Consider the following 26,684-nt stretch of genomic DNA (forward strand, 5'->3'; position numbering starts at 1 on the left):
AAAAGGGACTTCCAGGTGTGCATGGGTTGTTTTAACTCTCTTTTTAATCTGAACCGTCTATTTAATACAGGTGTGCTCGAGCTTCAAGTATTTGCCGGACCCCGTCCCGACGAGTCTGGGTTTGGGCTTAATTTTGATCATTATACAATAGACTCTGGCCCTAAAATAGAGGTAGAGCACAACAAAAAAACACTAAGCCAAGCCCTGAGAGCCAACTCTCTAAAGACGCATTCATAGTCCAAAGGGCACTCACTAAAGTCCACATTTATTGTGGTAAAGGATGAATAGACATGAGTTATAACATGCATTATTTAGGACAGATGGAGCATGAGCTGCCGTATAGCAGATTGACCTGAAAAGCAAAGCAGAGTCCATTACTGGTTTACATTCTTTGATATAAAAAGACAGAAGAAACGACTCCATCCGGTAAGAATTTCCAGAGAAACTTTTATTATGAATATGGCACCTGTAAGATGGTCAAAACCGTGTTACAGAAAGACAAGTGACATGTTTCCTCTGAGGCGATGAGAAACGTAGAAAAGAAACACCGCTATTAAAATGACGTGTGTTCACATTCGTATTTGCAGCATTATTTATGAAAACCAAAGACAAAAAGATGTTTTATAGAAAGAAACAACAGTAAAAATAAGCCCGACACTCAAAGTTAGCATCAGTTAGTCGTGAGGTTTTCCCCTTTTTTTCTGTTGGGAAAGAAAAGTACAAACAGAAAGGATAGAAATGTACCATAGTTTTTCTCTTTTTTCATATTTCACTTTGTATTTAGAGTTAACACTGTTAACATTGATAGTAAGAGATTCCCTCTCTCCCGTATTTTGGCGACACAGCGCCAAGTTCCTCATAAAAGAATTGGTAGAATTGTACAAGAAATAGTTAAAAACACAGACACAGTTTCTTCACAGGTAAATGAAGTGAGTTTTCAACACAGCAGCTGCGATTAAGGTTCTCCGCTTTTTAAAATCACCAGCAGAAAATTTTCAGTTTTTGACATAAAACACGGAAAAGACATTGAAACGGTTTGGTTACATGTGGGTGTATTTCCTGGGTTTTTTTCTGAGCCTTGACCTCGACATGACTTTCCTACGGTCGCACCTCTTACCGAAATAACAAAACATAGGGCAGGAATAGAAAGAACATTTGAAAATTAACTGACTGACGACGATAGTTTTTAACTCCTGTTGGTTTTTCTCCAACAACACGCACATGATGAGTGTTGTTTCCTTGTGTAACCTTTAAACTGAGACTGTTGGAGCCTAAAACACTTCAAAAATGTTACCTTTACAAAAAAATAAAGATGAAACGCAAATGGAGAAAAATGTCAAAGGCAGGAAAAAAGGAGCACATGGAAATAACCCAAAAACAGACGACGGAATCACCGTTTACATAAACCAAAAGCTTACAATGTTTTAAATTTTCAAAATCAAAATAAATGTTGAACAAAAAATAAGAACCCAGAGACCAAAGGTAAGAAATTTCCGGATCAACACTGTGGAACGCATTGGGCGATCTAGCTAAACATGCATTTCATTTTTCCAAAACACTTATAAAAATAGATTTATAGTGCGAAATATTTTTTATCTTCTTTTAATTTCTTTATAAACCTTTAAAATCATTTTCCTCTCCACAGTTAAACATTTAGTTTACCAATGCCTATCTTGTGAGAAAGGTTCAGTTTTAGTGTGAACCAATGAAATACACCCCAATGTACACAAGAACGCCCCAAAGAACTCTGGGAAAACGTTTCACGACTCTTTATCAAGTCTAAAGTCTAACAATGCTACTTTGAAGCTTGCCCTTCTCATAGTTTTGATCTAAATTAGTCATTATTGATGGTCATTGTTGATAACTCCACTTCCTAGAATGCATTATTGGTAAAAAGTATGGCTCCAACAACTTTTGAGCAAGTTAAAGAATGATTCTTACTGTTTGTCTTATGTAGGTTTTAGTGGAAACCAATGAAATACACCCAATGCACACACTGAAGTCCCAAAGTACTCTGGGAAAACATTTCACAATGCTACTTTTAAGCTTGCCCTTGTAGTTTTTAGCTAAAGTGGTGAATTCTTAAAAGCGAAATGAAAACTCAGTTTCCCAGAATTCCATAGAGCCGAAAAACAACATGGCTCCATCGACCTTTGAGCTAGTTGAAGAATCTTTTCATCTTTGAGAGAAAAGACAGCGAGATAAAGAGGTTTATATAAGACTACACAACAGCAAAAGCAACAGCAGAGAGAAAGAGAAGGATTAGGAAAACCCAACAGAAGCAGAGCGAAAGAAAAGAAGGTGGACTCTACGAACGCTTCTTTTTGTTTCTTTGTTTTTTGCAAAGGCCACCGTACACAAAAGTCCACAAACCTCCACTGGTTTCACTAAGACTGCAGATAGAGGGAAAAACCAAAGAAAAGAGCGGGCAATGAGAGACGAGAAGGCTCCGCCCACCCCGTCCCTCTAAGCCCGCCCCTCTCCCCTCCCCCACTAGAGCACAGAGAAGACAAAGGACAAAAACAGCTACAGTAGCTCAGTATATACTGCATATAGTCAACACACACAGAGAGAGAAGTCGCCATGACAGACTCTGACAGCCAGTGACACAAAACACATCGGAAACACGTTTTTCTTTTTTAAATCACACTGCGTAATAAGGATGAGGCTGTGGCGGGGACGGGCAGGGCTGTCAGCTTCCAATGATCATGAGATGGTTAACGAGACAGATTATTACTTAGTCTTACCTTTTTTTCTTTAAATCTTTTTACCAAAAGAGTAGAAGAAAATATTTTACAAATGAAGGAAATTCACAGTGTTTTCAAACACAGAGTGTGTGAGATTCACATTTCATTTTTTTGACAACATAAGCGGGAGGGGACACAGAAACGAGAACAATGACGAAGACAACATCATTGGAAGGATTCTTTTCTTCCTCCAAAAGTTTTTTTCTCCTTGTGATTATTGATTGTTTGACAGTTGATTGATTGAGATTTCCTTGTTGATATGTGGTTTTCATCACAGGCTCCGGCAATGGGATGGAAGAGTGGATCGTTTAGTGGAGGTGACTCTGGATTCAGAAGACGACGATGCAAAAGACAGAAACCAAGGATGCGTGGGAAAAAAGCAGAAATGACAAGAGCCAATTGAGGTTTTCAAGTTATCCTTTCAAGTTAGCGATGCTAGCTGATTAGCCTCTGTTTCGCTGAGTTTTAAAGTGATTGAGTGGCAAAAACATAGAAATACACACGAGAATTGATACGATGCTGCCATCTTACCAGAGACTAACTCCCCGTAGCAACCAGCTTCTTTCTATGTATATATAAATTATAAACAGAAGCACTATCAAAAAAAGACAACAAAAAGTTCACAAATTGACAACAAAATACAAAAACAACATTAATCCACAAAATTACGACAGACACACACAAAACAAAAATCCACAAAATGACCCTCAAGACACAGAATTATTCCAAACCAAGACAAAAAAACAACAACAACAAAGACGCAAACCTCCAACATACTATAAATAAACAAAAAGACTCCTTGCATATTGTTAAGTGATAGTGGTGCTTGAATGTGATAGTACTACTGTTTATGTACATCGAGCTGCGTGCTGTTAGTCTCCAGTAAGATGGCCGCCGCTTCAACCTATTCTGAGCAAAGGCTGAAATATAAATGTGTCTGATCTATGTTTCTATATATATGGGGAAAATACATTAAAAATACAAAATAACACCAAAGAACCTGAAGATCAGCCAATCAGCTCTATGCTGTCACCTTACCATCCAATCAGATTGGAGGGCGGGAGCATGGATGTGATTCCGTATATTTATTGGCTCTTTATATTTTGTGCAAAACATGTTTATTTTCCCAGTGACGAACAAAACAACAATGACTGGACCACATGCTGTGGGTTTTCTGTACAGCACCCACATCAGCCTGCTGAGTCAGGGTTACTGATTGATCAGTAGCACCACAAATCGCCGAGATCCATATTCAGACCAACAATGATGTTAAAGAAAAAAGGGAGAAAGCAGAGGCTTTGATGGAAGCGATGGAAGAAGAGGTTATGTTTGGTGCGAGACCTGTGCGTAAACTCCTGGGTTAAACGAGGAAGTAGTAACATTCGATAATTCACAGGTCGTTACCCGGCAGAAATTGCTTTTTTCCCACTTTTTTTTTTACCGCGTTCATCGTAAGTTAAATCTGAGCTAGAGTATTTCATATAAAACAAACCCAACAGCATTAATTCTCTAAACTGTTCCCTCGATCGAGAAACAACCTCAAAAACCTTTTTTTAAAAGATTATTATTATTAATTCTGAGAGCTGTTTTCAGGCAGGGAGAGCCTTGCCCTCCCTGTTTAAAATCTACTTTTCAGGCCTTGATCACATCAAGACACACAGAGCTCCCGTTTCAAGCACGCCATCGTCGTCTTTGTAAAGACATGATGGAAGTGCGTGAATTTAAAAAAAGGATCCCCATCTGGCTCCGGCCGAGTCCGTGGGCATTAGGAATTCTCTGTAGGCAAAAAAAGGAAGTCTTCACGTTAAAGAAGAGTCTGTTTGTGTCGACGTGGAAGAAAAGATAAAGACGGAGAAGAAAAAAAGGCGGGTGCGTGTTGGAAGGCTGTTCACCACACGCTGGGATTCAAAGTGCTAGCGTACATCCTGGAAACACAGTGTTACACGTGTCTTCTTTCAATCTGATGAGTAGTCTTGGACTTGGACACAGTCGTTGTTCACGGGAACACAGTAATGCGGTCTCGAAGATTAGCGTTAGTCGTCCTTTCTCTCCAGAGCTGTCTGTGTGGCATGGATCCCGTTACTGTACACTGGGAATGGCAGCGTGGAGAAAAGTCCTTCAGCTGTGGTGAAAACGTTTGCAGCGGTTGGCATCTGGCCACCCAGGGTGCTGTTGCCACCCGTGGCTGCAGGGGACCCGACAAATGGACTGGCGGCGGCGGCGGCAGCAGACATGTTGAGCCTGTGGACATGGTGGTAGAGCATCTCCATCGGCGTCTTTGGGTCCAGACCGAAACCAGAGCCATCCACGAAGTTCATGGCGGCGTTGGGAAGGAGGTTGCCTTGGGCCATGGCAAGCGTGACGTCTGCCGGTGCGTACCTAATGGTCCCTGTGGTATATACCCGTGACGCCGCCGTGTTGGTGGAGGCCAAGGTCCCAGTGACCCGGTGAACCAAAGGAAGCACAACGTTCCTGGCCTGCAGACGCTGTAAAGCCTCCAGGTCTCCAGAGTACAGCAGCGATGAGGAAGAAGAAGAGGAGGACGATGAAGAGGTGGTGGGAGCACCCTGTTGCTTGTCCCGTGGGGAAGCAGAAAGGGGTGGAGACAAAGGGTCAGTGGAGGGCGGAGCTAAACTACCAGCACTGGAAGCGGAAGAAGGCGCCGAGCTCCCGTTGTACGGAGGTTTCCTAGCGCCTGCTCCTCCCTCATTACCAGGAGGAGTGAGGACGGAGTCTGGAATGGAGACCTGTAGAGATCCTCCCTGTGGCGACGGGAAGCTCTCATGACTTCCTGGGGCGGCCGGCTTTGCCGTCATACTGTACGGCGGCTCGTTCCTGGATATCTCCCTGTTAGGTGGAAAGTTCCAGATACTGCTGTCATTGTCAAAGTTGATTGGTTCTGCCATCTCCGTCTTGATTTTCAGGACTGAAGATGCCGCACTCACTTCATTTGGGGAGCCCGAAGCTGTTAGGAGGTGGGCGGAACTTGCTGTCTGGGGGTCAACCAGAGGGGCGGAGTCTCCTACTGCTACTGGGCTAGGAGTGTTCGAGGACAGACGGAGCCTTCGACTTCGTGATTCGTCCCATTTTTGTACTTTCCTCCTCTTCCGCCTCTTCTGGAGCTTTTCACAGTTATCATCATCGCACTCCTGCACGCCTCCTTCATCCTCCTCTTCTTCTTCTTCCTCTTCCTCTTCCTCTGAAGAAGTCTGTGAGTTGTGCAGCCGTGTGTCCTCGCCCTCTCTGTAGTGCTCGACCTTAATATGAAGTCCGCCCAGATTACTCAGTCCACCGATGGCTCCTAGTCCCCCTAGTCCTCCCAGACCTGGCAACCTTTCCAGACGTCCTTCACCCTCAACTCCATCCTGCTCCTCCCCCTCGCCGTCTGATGGCTCCATACTTTCGTCGCTGTCTTGGCTCTCAGGATTACTCGAGCTGTCCTCTTCTTCCTGACGCTTCATCTCCTGTTCGGAGGAGCAGTGGGGTTGTCCGGGTTGCTGCTGTCGTTTGCTGTCGGCCTCCTGATTCTCGCTGGGTTCCGCCTGATAGCCTGACTTCCCCTCTGACTTGGTATTCTCATTGTCTGTAAGACAGGAAGGAAAACAAGTTCAAATTAGGAACAATAGTCCCGCCCCTTTACCTTTGGACCCTGCTCAGCCAGCACCGCTAAGTACTAAGCTAACTGGTTGCTACATGCTAAGCTAACTAAATATGTGGGGCTGGTATGACGTTCCTTCAGTCTTAGAGCAAGACAGCACATTTATGTCTGCAACACGTGGAATGCAAAGATTAATCATCAAACTTCCTTATGGTTTTTCTTATCCCTCGTCTGAAAAGATACACGCACAACATATTACACAACACGACACATCACATGACTGCAAAAACACACCAAATCATGATGATTCTGGTCGATCACATAATTACATTGTATAAGTTCCCACCATTATGATGGTGAAACGATAACATTGGTGGGCTGATTGTATTATACGGCCCCTATATTGGACGCATGCACTCCGAAATATTCCCAGCAGATTTTCCTTGTGCTGTGTTTTTGTGTGGGAAGACTGTTGCTGCTCCCGTTTGTCCAGACCGTTACACACACACATTTTACCTGCTGCCAGCACACACTCCAGCCAGCAGCTGGCAGCCCTCAGCTCCCCGATGGCATCAGAAATGTGGGCTCTGTTTTTATGTGACGTCTCCATCAGGCCTTTGTTTCCCACTGAGATAGATTTATCCTCAGACCGGTGGTGCAAGAGACACACAACAACCCATAGATCTCAAGATCTCCAAGAATGAGAGGAACGTGGCTTACAAGTGGCCTTAACATTGATTTTAAACAGTAACAAAACCCCAAAACCACTGTTGATTGATCCTGGTCCAACTCTCAACATTTTAGTCAAAGTATTTCAATTTGGCATATTTTGTTGTAAAATATTGAAACCCGGCTATTATAATTGATTTTTGCTATTGGCTGAGAACAAGATCCTGTGACATTTAGGGATCATCTTACGTCACAAACAAGCACTGTTAGCCCCGCCCCTTTAAAAAAACCTAGCACCTGTGGGCTCTACAATCTGTGGTGAGTAGGTTGGATTGAGAAAAGAGTGAATAGAGGTATATTGAGTAATGAGTAGCTAGTTAACATAGCATAGATTGTTCATTGGAGATTTTATAGTATAAACTGGTCGTGTATTTACTACTTCAGGAGCCCCGCCCATAAACATGGCATTTTTGAATTTCCCTCCAAGTGGCAGGTCAGGATAAAACAGTGGTTTAGTTACTCTTTAACGATTCTTTTAAATGCCAAAATTTCTAGATTGAGGTCTGAAAATAACATCATGGTTGATGCGTATCACGTGTGTTTTGAGTCTGTTATGGGTAGAGTAATGTCATCCTTAATAATGGATTAGGAACATCTTTCCACTCGTCTTCTTTGGGGTCAAAGGGCAGACGTCTCATTTCAGAGCTGGAGCCCCTCAGGCCTGTTGGACCTTTCTGCTGCTCCAATCGCTCTCCATGGGCTCGAACGACAGCTGGCCATACTGCTGCTCGTTCCAGCGCAGACCGCAGGAAGTGATCATATTCTGCCACGGATGGAAGCCCCCCTACGTCTAACAGACGCAGAGGACATTACAAGATACAAGATAAAGAATAGATCTGCTACTGTCTTTTGTTCCAGACATATAGCAAAAATCAGGACCAACTTTTAGGGCAGTTCACCTATATACTAAACATAAAGATATTAATTGTAACACATACTGCCTGCTCAGGTATTTGAGAAATCTTTGAGGATTTTCTCAGATTTTTACTTTTGAGACTCAACATATAAATGGCCATAACTTCTCCAAATATTCTCCATGTTCCTGGTTTTTTCATGGCCTATCTGTCCCCATCCTTTATTACAGATAAAAATAATAGATCTGTTCCTGTCCTTCATTACAGACACGCTTTGTGTGCTTCGAGGTTGTGTTGTTAATCATGCTATGTGTCATTTTGTGCATCATTCCAGGTGAGGGATGATGAAACTTAAAGACGTATCTTTGCATTCCACATATTGCAGTAAAGGTGGAGGCTCTCTGTGGTGAGCCTGATGATCTGGTCGATGAGTACAGGCTTTTGGTCCAAACAGAAAATACCAAACAGCATAAAGAATTGTGAACATGGGGAAAGACTATTTCCCACTAACACCATAGAGAACCAAGGGGGATGATGTGTGTTCTTAGTTACCCGAGTTTTCCTTAGACTCCGACTCTGAGTCTGAGGTTTCGGAGGACTCGGAGGTTTTCTCTGGCAGGTTTGGCAGCTGGCTGATATCCATGGGCGTGTCTTTGTACTCTTGATTACTGTGATGAAAAAGACAACATCCATCAGATTTTCCTCAGCCAGAGATAATACAGACTTTACCATCAGTTTTCCACCTTCTTTTATTGTTCTTTGATAACTTGTTAATTAGTTTCTGAATATGTGTCTTCTTTATTATCAAAGTAATGAAACACTTTGAATTTGCCAAAGACTTTGGATGACCAAGACAGCATATCTGAACAATAACATTAAAATGTAACCTTTCTGTGATCAAACACAGAAAATAAACTGTTAAGAAGTGGAAACCACGCCTCGGACAAAGATGGACTCCACGTGTCTGATTCAAGGGTCACATGATCAACATTTGTGTCAGCATTTAAAACAAAAAACAATCTGTGAATTATTACAGAAAAGCACAAAGGGTTTATGAATTTACCGTCGTGTGTTTCTAGATATTTTTTATTTTGTGTGTTTTTTTTGTAATTTTGTGTGTTTTTCTTGTCATTTTGTCATGACATATCGGGAGTCCCTGGTTTTATATCATTCGACTTTTGAAACAGCGCTTCAGTTCTAGTGCCAGGAAATGCTTCATACCCCCCACCCCCCTGGAATTTGTGATGGTACTTTCCCAGGCTGTTAAGAAATGGCGATTTTGGAGCCCTTTACATTCCCCCCATGTTGCACACACACATTTTTCCCTTTGTAATGTTGAATCATCAACATTTAACTGTGCTCCTGAGATCACCTGAGGACGTAGTTGACCCAGATGATGTTCTTCTCATTGGCGTTCTTGGTGTTGATGGCGATAGTGGCGCTGGACTGGATCCAGATGTATCCGCTGTTCTTCTGGATCCATCGGTAATACTTGGTCACACACTGGCCTTTGTTCAGTACTGAGGGACACACAAAGCAACAGGAACAAAGACTTCAGGGGCAAAGAAAGGCTTTGTTAAGCTGCCATTGTTAATTTATCCACATATATGTGTAGTGCTGGGCATTGCTGGGTGCTGTTTATTAGCCTGGTTTGTAAAAGCTCAACATGAATCACTGAAGCGTTCTTCAATAATGTCAGAATTACTAAGTAATGCCAGCATAAATCAGTAAAAACCAGTGTTAACCATTGCCAACATTAAAAAATTAAATAAAACTAGTTTAAACAGTAAAAAACAAACCACAATAACCAGCATAAACCTGTATACATACTGGGAGATTTTTTTAAAGGATAGACAATCAATGTGTCAAATATCATCAGCAGGTGACAACTTCACTGATGTTCTGCCTCAACTAGTGTCAGTACTAACTGATGACTGACTTCTGAGCACAACTAGCTAACACCTAGACTTAAGTCACCAGATAACATGGTGAGTGTATCTCAGAGTGAGTCAAGTGTTACTCTATTAGTTACTGCAAACGAGTCAATACTCAACGGCAGGAGTTCATGGTGTTGTGATCTGTGACATGTAAGATGAACAGTCCTGCTCACATCTTAGAGAAAAGGACAGTGTCTTCCATCAGTTCTGAGGTTTGAATGGAGTGTTTATCAATGTGCTGAGCAATTACATACTTGATGGTCAGAGGGACTCTGTGATTGGTCTGTGAGCCGCAGGGGAGGAGATAAAGAGCTGGATGTGGCTCAAGAGCCTTCACCTTGTAGATAACTAGCTTCCCTACTGTCTCCACCAGGTGGCGCTGTTCCCCTGCAGCAGCCCCCAGTCTTCGCCCTGGCACGCCTGATCTGAATTTGGCAAAATTAAGCACTAAATGGTTATCTGAAGCAATATGTACGGGCATTTATCAGGAGCTGCAGACGAGCAGCGAGGGCGGCTGAATTCATATCGCTCTCCTTCGTTTAATTACACACACAAATAGGTCTGTGCGTGATGGAGGAGAGAGAGGCCGAGGGACGGCGTGATTTATGGAAAAAGAAGGGCAGTAATTAAAAACTATTAGAAACTAACAGCATTGTTTAAGGGGACGTCCCTGAGGCCACACTAATTGACTTTGGTGGGGCGGCGATCTCTCTCTACTTCTCTCTACGGTCCCCCAACCCCCACCCCCCCACCAGCAGGTGAGAGAGGGGAAAAGACTTGTTTGCATGTTTGAGGTGGAGACGCTGAGATCACGTCACCTTGAGTGTGACCTTGCTTTGTTTGTACGGCAGAGTAAATAAGTACACAATGGATGCAAACGTACACACAGAAAGCAGAGGCATGTGTACAACGCGCACACACAGTGCTCACCTGTGTTAAGGCTGGAGGAGATGAGGACGTGAGACTCACAAGAAGAATCCTCACACTTCAGATCACTGATCACATGATCAATCATAAACAATTCCATTATTCCTTAATTAGTCTTGGACAGTGTTGGGAAAGTTACTTTAAAAAAGTAATTAGTTATAGTTACTCACTACATGTTCCAAAAAGTAACTGAGTTAGTAACTAAATTACTCTATAATAAAAGTAACTCATTACCAAAGAAAGTAACTATTTGCGTTTGTACGCTCGCCATCTCTGCTGCTTCATCCAATCTGCGGTGTGTGTGTGTGTGTGTGTGTGTGTGAGTGAGTGAGTGAGAATTTGTGTCGCGCGTGTGTAAGTGTGTGTGTGTGTTGCGTGTGCTGGCACGTCACCTTAGCCAATCATAATTGCTCACCTTGTTTTTAACCCGCCTCCTCTTGCTGGAACATGTGTAAAAACACTGGCTCTGATTGGCTACCATGAAACATGACGCAGCCTAAGCCAATCATAATCGCTCACCTTGTTTTTAACCCACCTCCTCACACCAGTCGAGTCAGAAGCCGGGGATGACTTCGGATAACATTTTATTTAATCAATGCATGTAACGCACCGCATTTAACGTTCAGTAACGATAACGGCGTTGTAACAGCGTAAAAAGTAATTAGTTAGATTACCCCGTTACTGAAAAACAAACGCCATTACCTAGCGCCGTTATTTTAAACGCCGTTATTCCAAACACTGGTCTTGGAGCACCTACTGACTAACTTGTATACTTACATGAGACAACCATTCTTGTCAAAGCATTGATGGCAAGTGTCAGCGTAATTTATGCAGAGATGGCAGGGCATTTAATTTACTTAGATATTGATATACTAAGTTACTTAGTTACTAAACCCTTTCGTTACCAACTTGGAGCGTATAGGCCACTATTTTTCAGTCAATCGGCGTCCAGTGAAAGCTGCTGTCGGGAGACAGAATATTACTGACAATCCCCTGCAGCGGGATGACTGATCTGGAACAGCCACTGAACATCATGGTAAACATTCAAAAATGAGCTTTGGATAATGTGAGAAAAGGGAAGACACAGCTTTGATAACAGGACGGATGCATCGTGCAGTCATTGTCCGAGTGGAGGAAAATTGCGTGGGAGCGAGTGACAGCAGAAGTCATACATCTGTTGAATATTTCTTTTTTATTTTGTGCCTAAAATAATATATTTGCTTTATTAAAAAGCAAAAACCGGTAATACATTTAAGTTTCTGCACAGTGGAGCGGTGCTGGGTGTAATCAACCAGTTTGTAATTGAAATGCAGTGTTTATATCAGATCCCACCTGATTTCTTTTATATTCTTCTTTATATTTTTGTAGTGCTTGTGTGACATCACTACGAGCTTCTGAGGTAAAAAAAAAATGGTGCACAATCAAAAAAACATGCACATCCCTTTGAAAGCAGTGTACTGTGGTTAAGGAGACAATGGTGGCCACCGTGTCTCCTTGACCACCAGGCTTTTCCCTCCAGACTGCTCTTCAAGGACTTTTAAAGAACATTTTCCAACTAAACCTTTTAAATACCATTACCATAGTGGTTGGATGCATCACTCCAATAATCCAGATGTTAGGAGGATTTTATTTTGAAACTGAAAATGTTTGCCATTGAGCCGTAGAGAGCAGCAGCAGGATTGGTCTCTATAGACTCTTTTTACTCAGCAGTGCCCCCTGTTGTATAATCATCATTCTGGCTGTTGACGGGTGACATTAAAGGTTGTGCTGCAGATACCACAGCACAGTTTCAGAGGTGAGCTGAGAGAGGGGAGTGTTTGATTATCAGTGGTGATGGTTTGTGCTGGAGGCTGGCCTCAGGCTGCACAGACACAAACACACATTAAAGCTCCTCCACCTCTTTAAAGCCTCTCTTTCTATGCTTTGAGAGAACACTTCACTTATTACTGCAGATTACAGTGTGTGTACATTACAGATGACACTGACTTCATGTAATTATAATGTAAAATTACAAAATCTGAACTCACTCTTCCCTCTCAGCTCTGTCCGTCTCAGTAAAAACTGAAACATCGCTCTATGTTTGAGTATTTTACTACGACAGCCCAGCTTTCCCAGCATGCTTCACAGTGTTGGAGTTTCACGTTGGATGATAAAAAAGGAGAGAAATTAGATTCAATTTTGAATGAAATATTTGGGATTTGTTGGTTAAAGTGAGTCTCTGTGACTTTCACTTTGTGTCCAAGGGTTTCCCAAAAGGCTTGTTTGATGGGAGTTTAACTGTGTGTGAGTGTGAATGCATGTGTGTGAGTATGAGTGTGTGTATCTGTTTCATTAAAGCTGCTTTCAGTCCACAGAGAGCATTGCTGCTAAATCGCCTGCAGGCCTGAATCCTCCCAGTCTCTCCTCCTCGTCTCCCTCCCTCCCTCTCTCCATCTCTCTCTCTCTCCCTCCCTTCAGTAGTTTTCCATCCTTTCTTCCTCTCTTCCTGCTAAGGTCGGCAACATCTCCTTTCCTGAAAGACTATTTTTCCTCTTTTTATTGTTTTTCTCTTTCTTTGATCTCAGACTTTATCAAACACATCATCCTTCTGTCCTCCCTTCATCTCTCTCCCTTACTCTATTTTCACTACCTGCCAACTTAATTATTTAACAAACAACGTATCCATCCCCCTATATACACTATTATTTTTACAACCTGCCTACCAAAATACCTAACGACCTAAGGAAGGTTCCTTTCATCTTACCCGTCGAACAACTTAACCTTTACAGACGGAATACGCCACTTATCTACCTGCTTACCTCCACCGACCTAATTATCTACCTACCTATCTGCCTCCCTTTCTTCCTTTTTACCCACCTACTGACTACATGTTCTACCTGCCTGCATATTCATCAACTTAAATGTCAATCTCCCTGCTTTCCTATACCTACTAACTTACCTACCAACTACCTACTGATTCACCTACCTAGTTTAATGTCTATACATATACTTATCTACTACCTAATTCCTACCTAACCAATGACTATTTACTCAATGCCTTACTTGCCTCGCACCCTATTTCTTTCTTTCCTTCTGACTTTTTTGTTCTGTTCTTAATTTAAGTTCAATATTCAAGCACAAAAAAACCAAACAAATAAACATTCTCTCGTAGCTGGTATCATGTTGAATTTCTCAGCAAAAAGCACTTTATAACTTTTAACTACAGAAGGGAAAGGAGCCCCTGCTTTGATTCTTCTTTGCCCTCTTACCTTTCTCCCTCCAACGTTCGGCCTCAGAGTTCCTCCTCAGTGCTAGGAGTGGAAACCAGGACACGTTGACTTTGAGTTCTGACCCGAGCGAAGGCGGCTGTCAGAGTTAATGATGGAGACGGAGAGGGATCAGCCTCATACTGCTCTTAAAAAGAAGCCTTTTAACCTTTAGATCCCTGCTGAGAGAGCCGGCAATCCCTCCCCAATACACCATCGATTCCCAGGCCGCCTGACTCCACAGGCGAAGAATTAAATCCCCCCAAAAGAAAACCAAATCTGTGAGAACCTGAGAGCGCGAGAAACAGGAGAGGGCAAAAAGTCAGATTCCCACCTCAAGTCAGGATCCAGGAATAAGACTGACCCATTCAGGGCTGATTTGATCATAACAGGAATTTGACAGACCCACACAGTGCTGATCTTCATCAGTCATTAGACTGACCCGCACAGTGCTGATCTTCATCAGTCATTAGACTGAACACAGAATACAAACAGCTCTTTTTCTCCTCGCAGACAGAAAGAAAACGTTTCGTCCAATTAGAAGTAAAAGCGGAGCGAGGATCATTATACTGAAATCAGTGAGAGTTCATGAAACGGAGAATTAAGGCGCCCGGAGACAGACAGATTCCTCCATCAGGCGCAGCGTGAAAAAGACTGGAGCAGACATTAACTCTGACAGAAGCAGAAAAGGTGACAGAAGGTTGTGTGTTAGACTAAAGTTCGCTCCTTTACATCGCCTCGCCTCTACGACCTTAAACACGATAATAATCTGCACTCACACTTCCCTCCATCTGTCTGACCCTGCCAGGCCAACGGAGACGAGCTGAGGAACTTTAGGAAGGGGTAATTGAAAAAGTTTCCAGGAACCTCCAACGGAGATTTGTGCTTTTGTTTTGGCAAGGTGTGTTTAAATCACGTGTCTGTTCGTAATTTACTGCGATGACAATGACTTTTTAATATATATTTTTTAGCTGAGGCTTTAAAAAGCCAATATTTACTTAATGTTACATATGACACAATCTGTAATACTGGTTTATTCTGATTATTCCTTAGTAAATGTGACATAATCTATCATACTGTTTTATACTGGTTCTTACAGGCTTATTCTACTTTTTACTGGTATTGTCACTAAGTCTGACATTAATGAAGGAAGGTGGATGATGTAGATGATGATAGTGTAAGAAAGTTCTATCTGTATTTGATGTTTCAGGCATCAGTGATTCATGACTTTACGTGTGAAATTATTTTCTGTGTGTGTTCACTCACAGTCCAGGTGACACTGTCTGATTCCCTCTACGTCTTCAGCATGGATAAACTGGTAACATCTTTTCCCCACAATGTCCACCGGAGTCAGATCCATGTAGTCGCTGATCCTGGAGAATAAAGAAAGTTCTTACATCATTGTGAAGGTCAGACAAACTTCTTGAGTGCAACTTGTCTCTGGTGTTTCTGCTTTGCAGAGCTCAGCATTCATAATCACAAGTCCTGAACTACACATTTATGCACTCGTGCATTTGATTTTGAAGGAGCAGAAAGCGGATGAAAAGTGTGTCGCTTTGCAGATGACATCACACTCTTGCATGATTTCAGAATAGTTTGCAAAATACACTTTAGTTAAAACAAAAAAATACAATTACCAATCTAAACTTATGTTACCTCAATACTAATTAGGAGGATCAACCTTGCCAATATGATGACTGCTGCTTTGTGTCCTGCTGAAAGAGTTCATGACTTAGTTATTCTAGTTCTATTTGAGGACATGATGATATGTGGTCATAGTCTGTCAGAGATTGTACTAGAAGGCCGCTGAAGTTGATTTGTCATGTTTCTGCAATGGCTTCGACCAATGACAGTTTCCCATTTTCACCTTGGCATTCAGCGGAACAATGATTGACTGACGGTGTTGATAAGGAAACGGTTTACTTTGAAAGTATCCGATTGTGAACACTGATTTCAAACGAGATACTTGATATGTGATTACAGAATCTCTCTGGGTCCTGGTCACACTACCCTAAGCAGGCCAGATACCCTACGCACACTGATAACATTTGCCAAGGCCTCTTCTCAGAGACTCTGTCATTGTTATGCTTAGCACTATCAGCAGCATACAAAACCCTGAGAGCACAGAACAACTTCAGGTTCATTGGGACACACACACATGGAAACCTCTGAATCCCAGACCGGTCTGCCTCAAAAACCCTTTGATCAAATAAACCCTGTGTCCACATCTGACCAGTAAACCCTACAACTTGACTCCGTCTCATTCCATTCACAACAATGATTTCAAACATGATCCTGATGTTTAGGAATATTTTTTTCCAAAATTATCGGGAAAGTATTGTTTGGTTGTATTTTAAATAGAAAAATCAGTTGCTTTAGGGTCAGAACATATGTAGTCAATAACGAGTAAGCATGCACTCAATGGACTAAACTAAATAAGTCAACATGGGAAGCAGCTGAGTGTACAAATTGGCAAGTATGTTGATTATTGTTGAAACAAGTCAGACATGAACGAACCTCCAGGATCTGCTACTGTTACTCCTCCTTCGGAAAGAACTCAGTTCCTCGATTCACAAAACAAACTATTTATATGCTATAGAAGATGTCTGAGAGTAAAAGGCACCATGGTGGATAAAGCATGCAAATAACGCTGGCAAGTATGTCTAATGCAGAGTAATTGTTCTTTTCATTGCAAACCCCAAAAATGGATTTCTTTTTTTCAATAATGAGTCAACCTTTAAGACAACTTGGTCTGATCTTAATCCTTCCAGTTGAGCTAGTTCTCCCTTTTTATGGTACAGGTAGCTCAGCTCAGCTCTCAGAGCCTTAATTTAAGCGTAGGATCTGTGCGCTCTGACGGGGCCTCTGACTAATGTCTGGCAGGCAGATAACGGCATGCTCTGTTCTTTAGAAAAACCCTCCTCCCATTTTCTCATTCTCTTAGAAACTCATCCTGAAAATGGGGCTGTAATGGGAGCCACGCCGCCGCGCGCCGAATATCATCATCCACCACAAAAAAGCAATCTGTCTCCTCCCACGTCTCGGCGCAGCGCTCTTATAATAAAACATGAAGGGCTTATTCTTTGCTGTGTCTGATATGAATCTCCTCAGCTGGCCGGTTAACTCCTGATGCGTATCTGCGTTATCTGGACAGAGGAGAGCAGATAGATCCATCAGACACATCTCACTGTTAAACCAGGGAGGATTGGCTCCGATCCCTCATGAATAAGAAGCTCCGACAAGGCAGACAACTCCGTTTCTCCTCTCTGCTGTGAATGCAGAATCATTTCAACGGCGTTTGTGCAGCATTGGTTGTGCGTCGAGAAAGTTTCCCCCAAAAACTAAAAAGACGAGCATAAAACATCAAAGCATCAAATACCTCATGTAAACGACAAACCTCCACTTCATTCATATGATAAGAGCCTTGAGAGGACTATGCTGAATTGGAGCTGGATGAATACTAAAGTGGATTGAATGTTTCAGGATAAAAAGTGACATCATTACATTGTTTTTAATATTTTATTTCATTCATTTTTATTTTATTGTATTCTTTTTTATTATTATACTTGATGAACTAGGTTAAATGTCCCATTGACATTCAAATCCTTTCAGGTGACCTTTAAAAATGTACGTTGGTCAGGAACAGCAGTCTCTCACTACCATCGACAACACCAGAGTCCTGAGGAAAGGCACCCAGATCTCCACTGTTCCCTCACACACCCTGCACCCTCACTACACTCTGCTGCCTTCAGGGCGCAGGCACATGTTGCTCCCACTGAGGACAAAGAGGGCCAGCTCCAGCTTCCTCCCCACCTCCATCCACCTGTTAAACAGCTGACCGCACACAAAATTTGTAGCTGAGGACTATCATTTTTGGCCATTTGTTTTTAATCCATTATTATTATTATTATTATTATTATTATTATTATTATTATTATTATTATTATTTATTTTTTAACTACTTATTAGGGAACTCATGAAAGTCAGAATTGTGTGTTTTATTGTCGCTGCACTGGCACTCTCTCTGTAAATGAAGTTCCTAATGGATGAACAAAGTATATTTGATTTGATTTGATTTGAACAATCACCCTGAATTCACCTATCACGCTCATGGGTCCTGTCATTGCAATTAGTGCTTTTGATCCATCTTATTGATCTGAGTCAATCATGAGTCCTCACTGTTTCCAGAGAGTCAGTTACATGGTAGCAGAAGACTTTCAGAGGACTCATAAGATCTAGATTAATCAAGAGAAGAGAATTGTGAATCCTGATTTACTAACTTGAATCGTTTGAGTCTTGAGTTGTTCCGGTGAGTCTGATACCTGGGTCTTTAACCTGGTTTGTTTGAGACCATTTCCAGGGAATCCAGAAACAATAAGGACTCAAAGGGTCTGGGTTAAGGACCTGGTTGGTTCATGTCTTGAATGTTTCTAAGCAGCAGCCTCTCAAAGATAAGGTCCACACTCAAAATAGATGATATATGACAGTATCATCTGCATATAAGAGAGGACCATGAAAGCAGTTAAATGTTTTACAGTGCTGCCTGCTGGCCATTCATTATAATTATATTTATAATACACAGTAAAGGAAGGGTTATGTCTTAATTTTGTTTACACAGAAACAAATTTGCTGATGCTAGTTAATGCCATAGCCCCCCCTACCTGTTTTCACAGTAGACAATCTTCAGGTCCATGTTGACGCGGGTGACGAACATCTGGCAGTCAATGCGGACTTCATTGATGGTCGGCGGAGGCAGCGCGTGGGCGACCACCACCAGCCCCATGATCTGATTGGGCACGGAGCGGCTGTGTGTCAGCGCCATGCGGATACGCAGACGACCTGTGACGTGGATCACCTGAGCGGTAGAGAAAGAAAAGAGATCATCTTAGTTTGGTTCCTCGTCTCCAGGGGCCTCATTCATAAACGCTGTGTACGTACAAAAGAAAGCGTACGCTCCACGTAAGCAACGTCTGGGATTTATAACACACAAACTTGGCGAGATAATGTGGGCAACTCCACGGCAGCTCTGACCCTGCTATACGCATTATATCAGGATTAACAGGAAACTCCAACCCCAACAGGAGAAGGATGGAGAAACACAGCTATGTGAAATTGACACATTAGTGTAAAATAATATAATATTACACATTTCACAACACATATCATATAGGAGAAATGATATATTTGCAAAAATAAGTAGAAAAAAATTGTACTGACGCCCCAGGGAGTGAGTGAACATGCGTGTGCCTACAAATAGAGTTTTATATCATTAATACTTGTAATTAAAATAGCTTGTTTTAGACTAGTTTAAGGGTTTGTTTTGGACTAGTTTAAGTGTGTTTTTTGTCTAGTTTATTCATGAATTTGGACTAGTAAAGGGTTTGCTTTAGACTAGTATGAGAGTATGATTTTTCCCTAGTTTAATAGTGAATTTGGACTAATGTCGAGTTTGTTTTAGACTAATTTAAGGGTGTATTTTGGACTAGTTTTGGCTAAACTATAATAGTTTTAGAATAGTTAAGTACCAGTTTTCGTAATCACTGCTGGTGACTGAACGGGAAAAATGATTGATTCTTGTTTGACACTGTAGCGAAGCTCACCAAAAGTAACAGCTCTGTAGAGTCATCTATTCCTGTCAACTTGAGTATAGTGACCACTTCATGAACTTCTTTACAAATAGGAGTTTAGTAATTAGAGACAGCACTAATGTGCTCCCTGCAGCAGTGATCAATGATTTAATAAACAAAGTAGCTCAAGAAAAAAACTCCAACAAGTCTCAGTTTACATCTACATAATTTCACTCCTATTGGTGTATCTGAGTTGACTTCAACGGTTAACGCTTCTAAACCAACATCATGTCTTTTTGACCCAATCCCACCTCCATTTAAAGATGTTCTTCCACTGATTAACATGTCCTTAGTAACAGGTTGTGTGGCACAGGCTATACAATTTGAGTAATTAAACATCCCCTTAAAAAGCCTACTCTTCATCCAAGTGATTTTACCAATTATAGGCCAATATACAACCTTTTGTATCCAAAATCCTTAATAATGATCTCACGCTATAGAGAAAAAGTTATACGAGAGCTTTCAGTATAGTTTTAGAGTCTATTACAGCACAGAGACTGCTTTAGTAAAAGTAACCAATGATCTCCTTCTAGCCACAGACAGAGTTTCTGTTCTAGTCCTTCTAGATCTCAGTGCAGCCTTTGATACAGTTGATCATGATTTATTGCTGCAAAGACTGAAAAGTGTGGGAATAAAGAAAGCGCACCTGTTTGGTTTAAATCCCACTTATCAGACAGAACCCGCTTTGTTCATGTTAAAGGGCACCTGTAGCATTTTTAACTGACAGCTCAAACAATATACTGTATGTGATAATGGAGTTTGAGTCGGGTTATTTCCTTTAGCTTAGAGTGTTAATTCCTCTCTCTTTTTAGCCTTGTCTTCTCTCATTTGAGAGGGTCTGGGTTGTGGGTGCGGTGTGGCGTCTCATCGTCCACTTCTTTGGCCCTACACTGCCTCCCAAACCACGGCCCCAAAAACGTTACAATGTTAATTCCTTATGAAAAACGCTCCCAAAGTATTATTGGGCTTCCTTCCTGCATCTCTGAGAAATCCTCAATAATTCTGCTCTCTGGGCTGCTTCTCTGTCCTCTTCTGAAAAACGAACGGTTCAAATACTGGTGACGTCATTAGAATTATGAGCCGCCCCCGCCAGGAAGTGCCTGCTGCCAGTGCCGTGCCTCCACGGTGAACACTGCAGTGTAGGCGCCCAGGGAGCAGACGTCGTATCGCCTTTGACTTTATCTGACATGTTTGTGACCCAATGCAGCGCAATGGTTGAGTTGATAAACAAATGATTATCACCTTAAATGCACTATTCCTGTATTTAATAAAGATGAGGAGGAGAAGAAAGTGAATTAGCAGCTTAAAACTCTGGTGAGTGTTTTAAGCTGCTGCTGCTGCTGCTGCTGGATGAACACACACATCGTGGAGACGGACTCACACAATAGCTGCTTAAATATCCATGTGTTTTACTGTAATGTGCAGTTGTTGGCTGAAAACAATAAAAAACAGTGTGTGGATAGCAAGAGAAAATTGCTTTGTTGATCACTGATCTGCCTCAGAGGGAGTCATGCAGGAGCCTCGCAGGCAAGTCAGTGTATAGACACGCCCACTCATGAATATGCATAAGCAGGCAGCAAACAGCCCGTTGGTCAGAAAGTCACATTTTAGAGGCTAAAACTCTGGAAAACAGGCGAATTTGGGAAAATAAACCTCAAATACTATGTTTTTGGGGTTCTTAGAACAAATGGAGACGGGTGAAAAATGCATGATATGAGACCTATAAGTGGATTCTCCACCATCTCAGCGTTTAGGTCCCACTTTAGATTAATCTGTCCACATTTTCAGTATCTAGCAGACCAAAATAGATTAAATTGGGGTTTCAAACCGATTACATTTAAATGTCAAGGCCATATCATGTTTTTCTCTCTGCAGTCTGTGTTTTCTCCTCGCTCTCTTTTTCCTACTTTTTACGTATCCTGGCGTTGGAGCTGAGAGTTCCTGGTCTGTGGTTCATTGGTTAACCAGTTAGTGATACTGTGATGTTCTTTCTGTCTTTCTTCCTCTTCCTGTCCCCTAACTCCAACCAGTCAGCAGATAGCTGCCACCTCTGAGCCTGGTTCTGCAGGAGGTTTCTTCCTGTTCAAAGGGAGTTTTTCCTCTCCATCACTATTGTTTGCTCATGTGGATTTGTTGGGGTTTTTCATTGAAACAGCGACTGTTTTTTTTGTAATGAGTGCCTTGAGATGGCTTGTCGTCTTTGGCACATAAATAAAGTTTAATTAAATTGACAATGTAATGTAACCTATTATTGAATGGTTCAAAACCAATTTTAAAGATTAGTTCAAACTCGTTTTGGACTAGTCTTTAGGTTTGGACAACATTTAACACAAATTTGAAAAAAATACATTTGGAGTCACTTTTTTAGGTTTATGTAAACCTAAAAACCTAAAAAAAATTGCTAAGATTTTGTTTATAACTAAATCTTAACACATTTTTGGTGTCAGATGCTCTTTGAGGCGGTTCAATATTAGCTTTTATTTGCGTTTCAGGCCTCAGAATAGTTCTAAGGTGGTTTAAAACTAAATTTGAACGATTGTTTAGGTTTACGGCTCATTTAGAGGTGGTTTATTGTTAGTCTTATCATCTTATTGCTGCCCCGCGTGGACACGGTCACGCTACAAACACAGATTTATTCACACCTTCACCTGCCAGCAAATGAAGCGATCCGTATGGAAATTAGTAAATCCCGGCGTGAACAAACACACACATTTCTGTGGCGTCTCTAACACGTATCAATTCTCACAGATGGTAAATGCGTTGAGTGGGGCCAATGTATTCACTCCAACACATTATTTTAGCAATATTTAGTTTAAAAACAGGACTAGACAACATTTAGCTTTGATTTATTTCTACAAAACTGAATTTTTTTGCATTAATGCCTGTAGAATAAAGGTTATAGAGTTTGGTCTTACCTTGTATCCTGAGGACTTGATGTGCACGCCTCTCTTGGTCAACGTCGACTTCATTCGGATGAAGAACGATCGCTCCAGGGAATTATCGGGAGAAAGAAGACTGGGACTGCTGGACTCCACTGAGGAACAACAGAAGGACAAAACAGAAACAAGACACAACAAAAGGAGATGAAAAGGAGAGAAAAGTTCAAATTATGCTAAGATAATAATAAGAATAGGACAAGACTAGATAAGAAAACAAGACAATATACTGTGTAAACTAGACCATAACCCTATCAAGACAGAATAAGTTAGGAAAAGAAAAAGACTGAGAATGAATCAAGACAAAAGAGGAGTTTGACACGATACAAAAAAAGACAGAAACAAGACTAGACAGGGACAGGACAATGACAACACTAAGATCAAGAAATAAACAAGACAAAAAAAAGATAAAAACAATAAAAAGATTAAACTAGGACAAGACAAGAAATGAATAAGACTAGACAAGAACAAATCTAGACTATGACAAATCAACAAGATGAGATGAGCGGGTGCGAATCACAGAATACCTCTCAATACATGGCTCATGGTACCGATATCATGACACAGCAATTCTATGATAATCAATGTATTCCAAGAATATCACAGTACGACACCCCATGGCGTTAAATAATTAAATAAATTGTCCCATTCTCTCTAATCCTATTAACCATGTACAGAATTTCACCTATTCAGGTGTAACACTGCTTGTGACTGACTGATTTATTTTTGCAAGAAAAAAACATGTAGAGTTACACCAAATGTAGTGTTATCTTAAGAAAACCAATGCATGGAAAAAAAGACAATATTTTGCAGAATATTGATCAACTTATGTTGCATGGAAGGACAACCATTATTGATTTTTTTTTTGTCCCACTCCGAGACAAGACATAACTAAGAGCAGGGAAAGACCAGACAAGTTTAAACCAAGCAACAGATGGCGCAAGGTGTCTACTTGAGTGCATGCGACAGAGCGCTACCCAGGACAGCTCCGTAGCTCATCTTCAAGTGTTGTAAACTCATTTCTCTGTTGCTGCAAAATCAATGTCATTAATAGATCAATAGGACGGTTTACTTTGCCAAGGTGCTTGTTTTCCATGGGCAGTTATGAACAATGTGACGGGGACTGACAGAGTAGCCACATTAAATTATAGAGAAAATAAAACATCACTGTTTAAAGTCAATAACAGCACTTTAATTTATATCTACATAATTGAATGGTTTGTGCAGCAGACAAGGGAGTCCAGCTGACACTTTATTGCACCTCACCTCAGTCCAATTCAACTTCTTGAAATGTAATTTGGCTTTTCGCCCCACACAGCTCTCCTCCATGTTAAACGCACAAAATGCTCGTTTAAACAGGACGATCCCAACCACTTCTGCATGTGCACCAATTTGCACTGCAGTCTTAGGAAAATTCCTACAACAGGTCAGGAAACGGCACCACCACAATATATAGACACGCATGTGGTTTAGCATCCTTTATTTACTAGGGATGTAACGATTCACTCAACTCCCGATACGATTCTCTCACGATTTATTTTACAAAATGGGACTGTAGACAAATTTTTTTTTTGGGAAAAAAACTAGAAAATACTGTATTATTTTCCTTTTATATTTCATTGTCAAAAGAATCCCTTGATAAACTATTCAAAACAATGCAATTTAACTAAAAATAAATCTTGAATGAAATAAATAAAGGAATAATACAAATGAAAATGAAGCCTATTAATTTAAATTCTGGTTCTATAATAAACAATGCAAAACTGCATAATAGTTCTTTTTCTTTTTAAAAGTGCAACTGAAAATGTATTTTGTGCCTTAACAATTGGACTTTAAAAAAAAAAAAAACGTGATTACACTGATTTACGTCATATTTGTTTGGACCAGCAGAGGGCGCTGGTAACACAGTGGTCGGTTGGCATGCAGAAATTCTTGCAGTGAAGAAGAGAAGCTATGCTAGCAGACAGAGCTAATAGAAAAGCGTGACTTTTACAGATATTCAAGTAATATTACAGATATTCTTTCGGTGCTAAAGGGGTAATTAATCATTTATTAACATAATTAAGAGGAGAAGGCGGCCAGAAAGAAAGTATTAGCAGACTCCGCCCGCCGCCTACACTTGTGCCCTCTGCTGGTTAAAAAAAGTACTGCGATTCAATTTTCAGAAAATTGTTATCAACCGTGATACCTATGAATCGATTTTTAACTGCCTTACGATTAATCGTTACATCCCTATTATTTACTAATACTACTACTCTTACTTAATCCACCCCAAGACAGAAACAAGAAAAAGGAAGACAACAATAAAAGACACGATAGGAGAAAATACGAAACAAAAACAAGACAAGCTAAGAAACAATAAGACAAGACTTGTTTACGAGACAAGTCAAGAACAAGACAAGCAAAGACAAGAAGGCAAAACAAGAAAACAACAAGATAAGAAAAGGCCGAAAAATGGACGACGCAAGTCAAGCTCACCACCACGGTTATCCCTAAAGGAACCTTCAAAATAAAACTGCTTTGAATTTCTGCCGTTATTCAAATCATACACACACATGCACACGCGCGCACGCACGTAGGTCTCTAGTGGATGGTTTGATCAGCGCTGATATGTGTTGACAACGTCTAATCTGTAAAGATTGAAAGAAATGAATTAATATGCAAATTTCCCTTTAAGATAGAAATGTCCTTGTAGATGAAGAGAGGGAATAAAAGGGAGCGAGGGAGTAAAGGAGGGGGTGAGTGAATGAAGGAGAGAAACCAGTAACCGATTAAAGAAAGGAAAATAACAGAGAGAGGCTGTGAGCTTGTGTGCCGCTCCATGATTGGTGGAATGTTTTTGTTCAAGCTGATATGACGGTTACCTGATAAAGGTCATGTGACCTTCTCTCTCTGTCTGATTGTTCAGAAAACAGCTCGGGGTGTACTCAGAGCGACCATTAAACCCTGAGCACAGGCCTGCTCCAGTACACTTCATAACACAAACTCAAGGCCTGTGCACGTAGTGACTCCAACATGTTTTGTTAACTGTATCAGCAACTTTAAACTCTTAAACCTGTGAGAGACCAAGCAACAGCAGATTTGTAGGAAGAATAATACAAAAAAATACATTCAAAACACACAAAAATAGCAAAAAAAGTTGCAAAATCCAACAAAAAAACAACATAAATCATATTTATAACACGTTAGCAATAAAATCGTTTGGAATAAATTTGAAAAGGCTGCTGCATGGATTACCAGAAAATACCCTAAGCGATGTCGAGGAGACGTTATAGCTTATTTACTGTCAACAACACGTGCAATGCAAAGACTGGCAGCAAAGAGGTCAGAACACATTACTCCAGTTTTTTACACTGGTTCCCAGTCAGTCTCAGAATAGACTTTAAAGTTCTGCTGCTGGTGTATAAATGTGTGAATGGGTTTGATGCAGAATCCATCAGTGACATGTTAGTCAGGTATGAACCCAGCAGGTCTCTCAGATCTATGGACACAGGTCAGATAGTGGAGCCCAGAGTTCACAGTAAACATGGTGATGCTGCTTTTAGTTGTTATGCTGCAAAGAAGTGGAACAAACTGTTAGAGTTAAAGGCACTCTTTTTCTCTACTGCGTATGATTGAGAGGGAGATTTGTAATCATATTATTGCTGATTTAATGTTTTTACTGCTGATTTTAATGTTCTTATTGACATTTAGGCTGTTGAATGTTTTCTGTTTTTTTCTGTTTTTTGTTCATGTAAAGCACAACGAATTGCCTTAAATACATTTGCCTTGCCTAGCAAAGGGAAAACATGTTCAAGTTTTCTTATCCTTCACCTGAAGGAATTTGAAAAGGCCGCTGCACCACATGTCAGATTTGACTGCTCGTTTTGGTCCGTTCACAGTCCCGTCCTGTAAGGTTTATTCAGAGAAGGAGCTGCTGAGACTCTGTCAGAGCTAAAGTTTGCTTTGCCTCATTAAAGTCCTTCACGTGTGCCTCTCTTTGTCTCCAAAAGCTAATTAAAAACACTCGCTCTTCCTCTGGTTTTTTTTTTTGTCTGCCGAAGGTTGTGGTGACCTTGGCGTAGCCTTTGTCTCATTGCACCGC

At 41.1% G+C, this 26,684-nt stretch overlaps 1 protein-coding gene across 3 annotated transcripts in view; it reads right to left on the bottom strand.

The window, feature by feature from the left end:
* Positions 1–446: 446 nt before the first annotated feature.
* npas3 (neuronal PAS domain protein 3) overlaps positions 447–26,684 on the bottom strand; it is a 185,365-nt gene continuing 159,127 nt past the window's right edge. For all 3 annotated transcript variants that reach the window (XM_028437754.1, XM_028437756.1, XM_028437755.1), the window contains 6 exons: positions 22,580–22,698; positions 18,699–18,892; positions 15,304–15,410; positions 9,301–9,448; positions 8,481–8,596; positions 447–6,330 (listed from right to left, as the gene is read on the bottom strand). In XM_028437754.1, coding sequence (XP_028293555.1) covers positions 4,781–6,330; positions 8,481–8,596; positions 9,301–9,448; positions 15,304–15,410; positions 18,699–18,892; positions 22,580–22,698 — 2,234 coding nt within the window. In that variant the 3' untranslated portion in view covers positions 447–4,780. The remainder of the gene's footprint in view (positions 6,331–8,480; positions 8,597–9,300; positions 9,449–15,303; positions 15,411–18,698; positions 18,893–22,579; positions 22,699–26,684) is intronic.

The sequence above is a fragment of the Gouania willdenowi genome, chromosome 22 (assembly GCF_900634775.1).
Source record: "Gouania willdenowi chromosome 22, fGouWil2.1, whole genome shotgun sequence".
NCBI lineage: Eukaryota > Metazoa > Chordata > Actinopteri > Blenniiformes > Gobiesocidae > Gouania > Gouania willdenowi.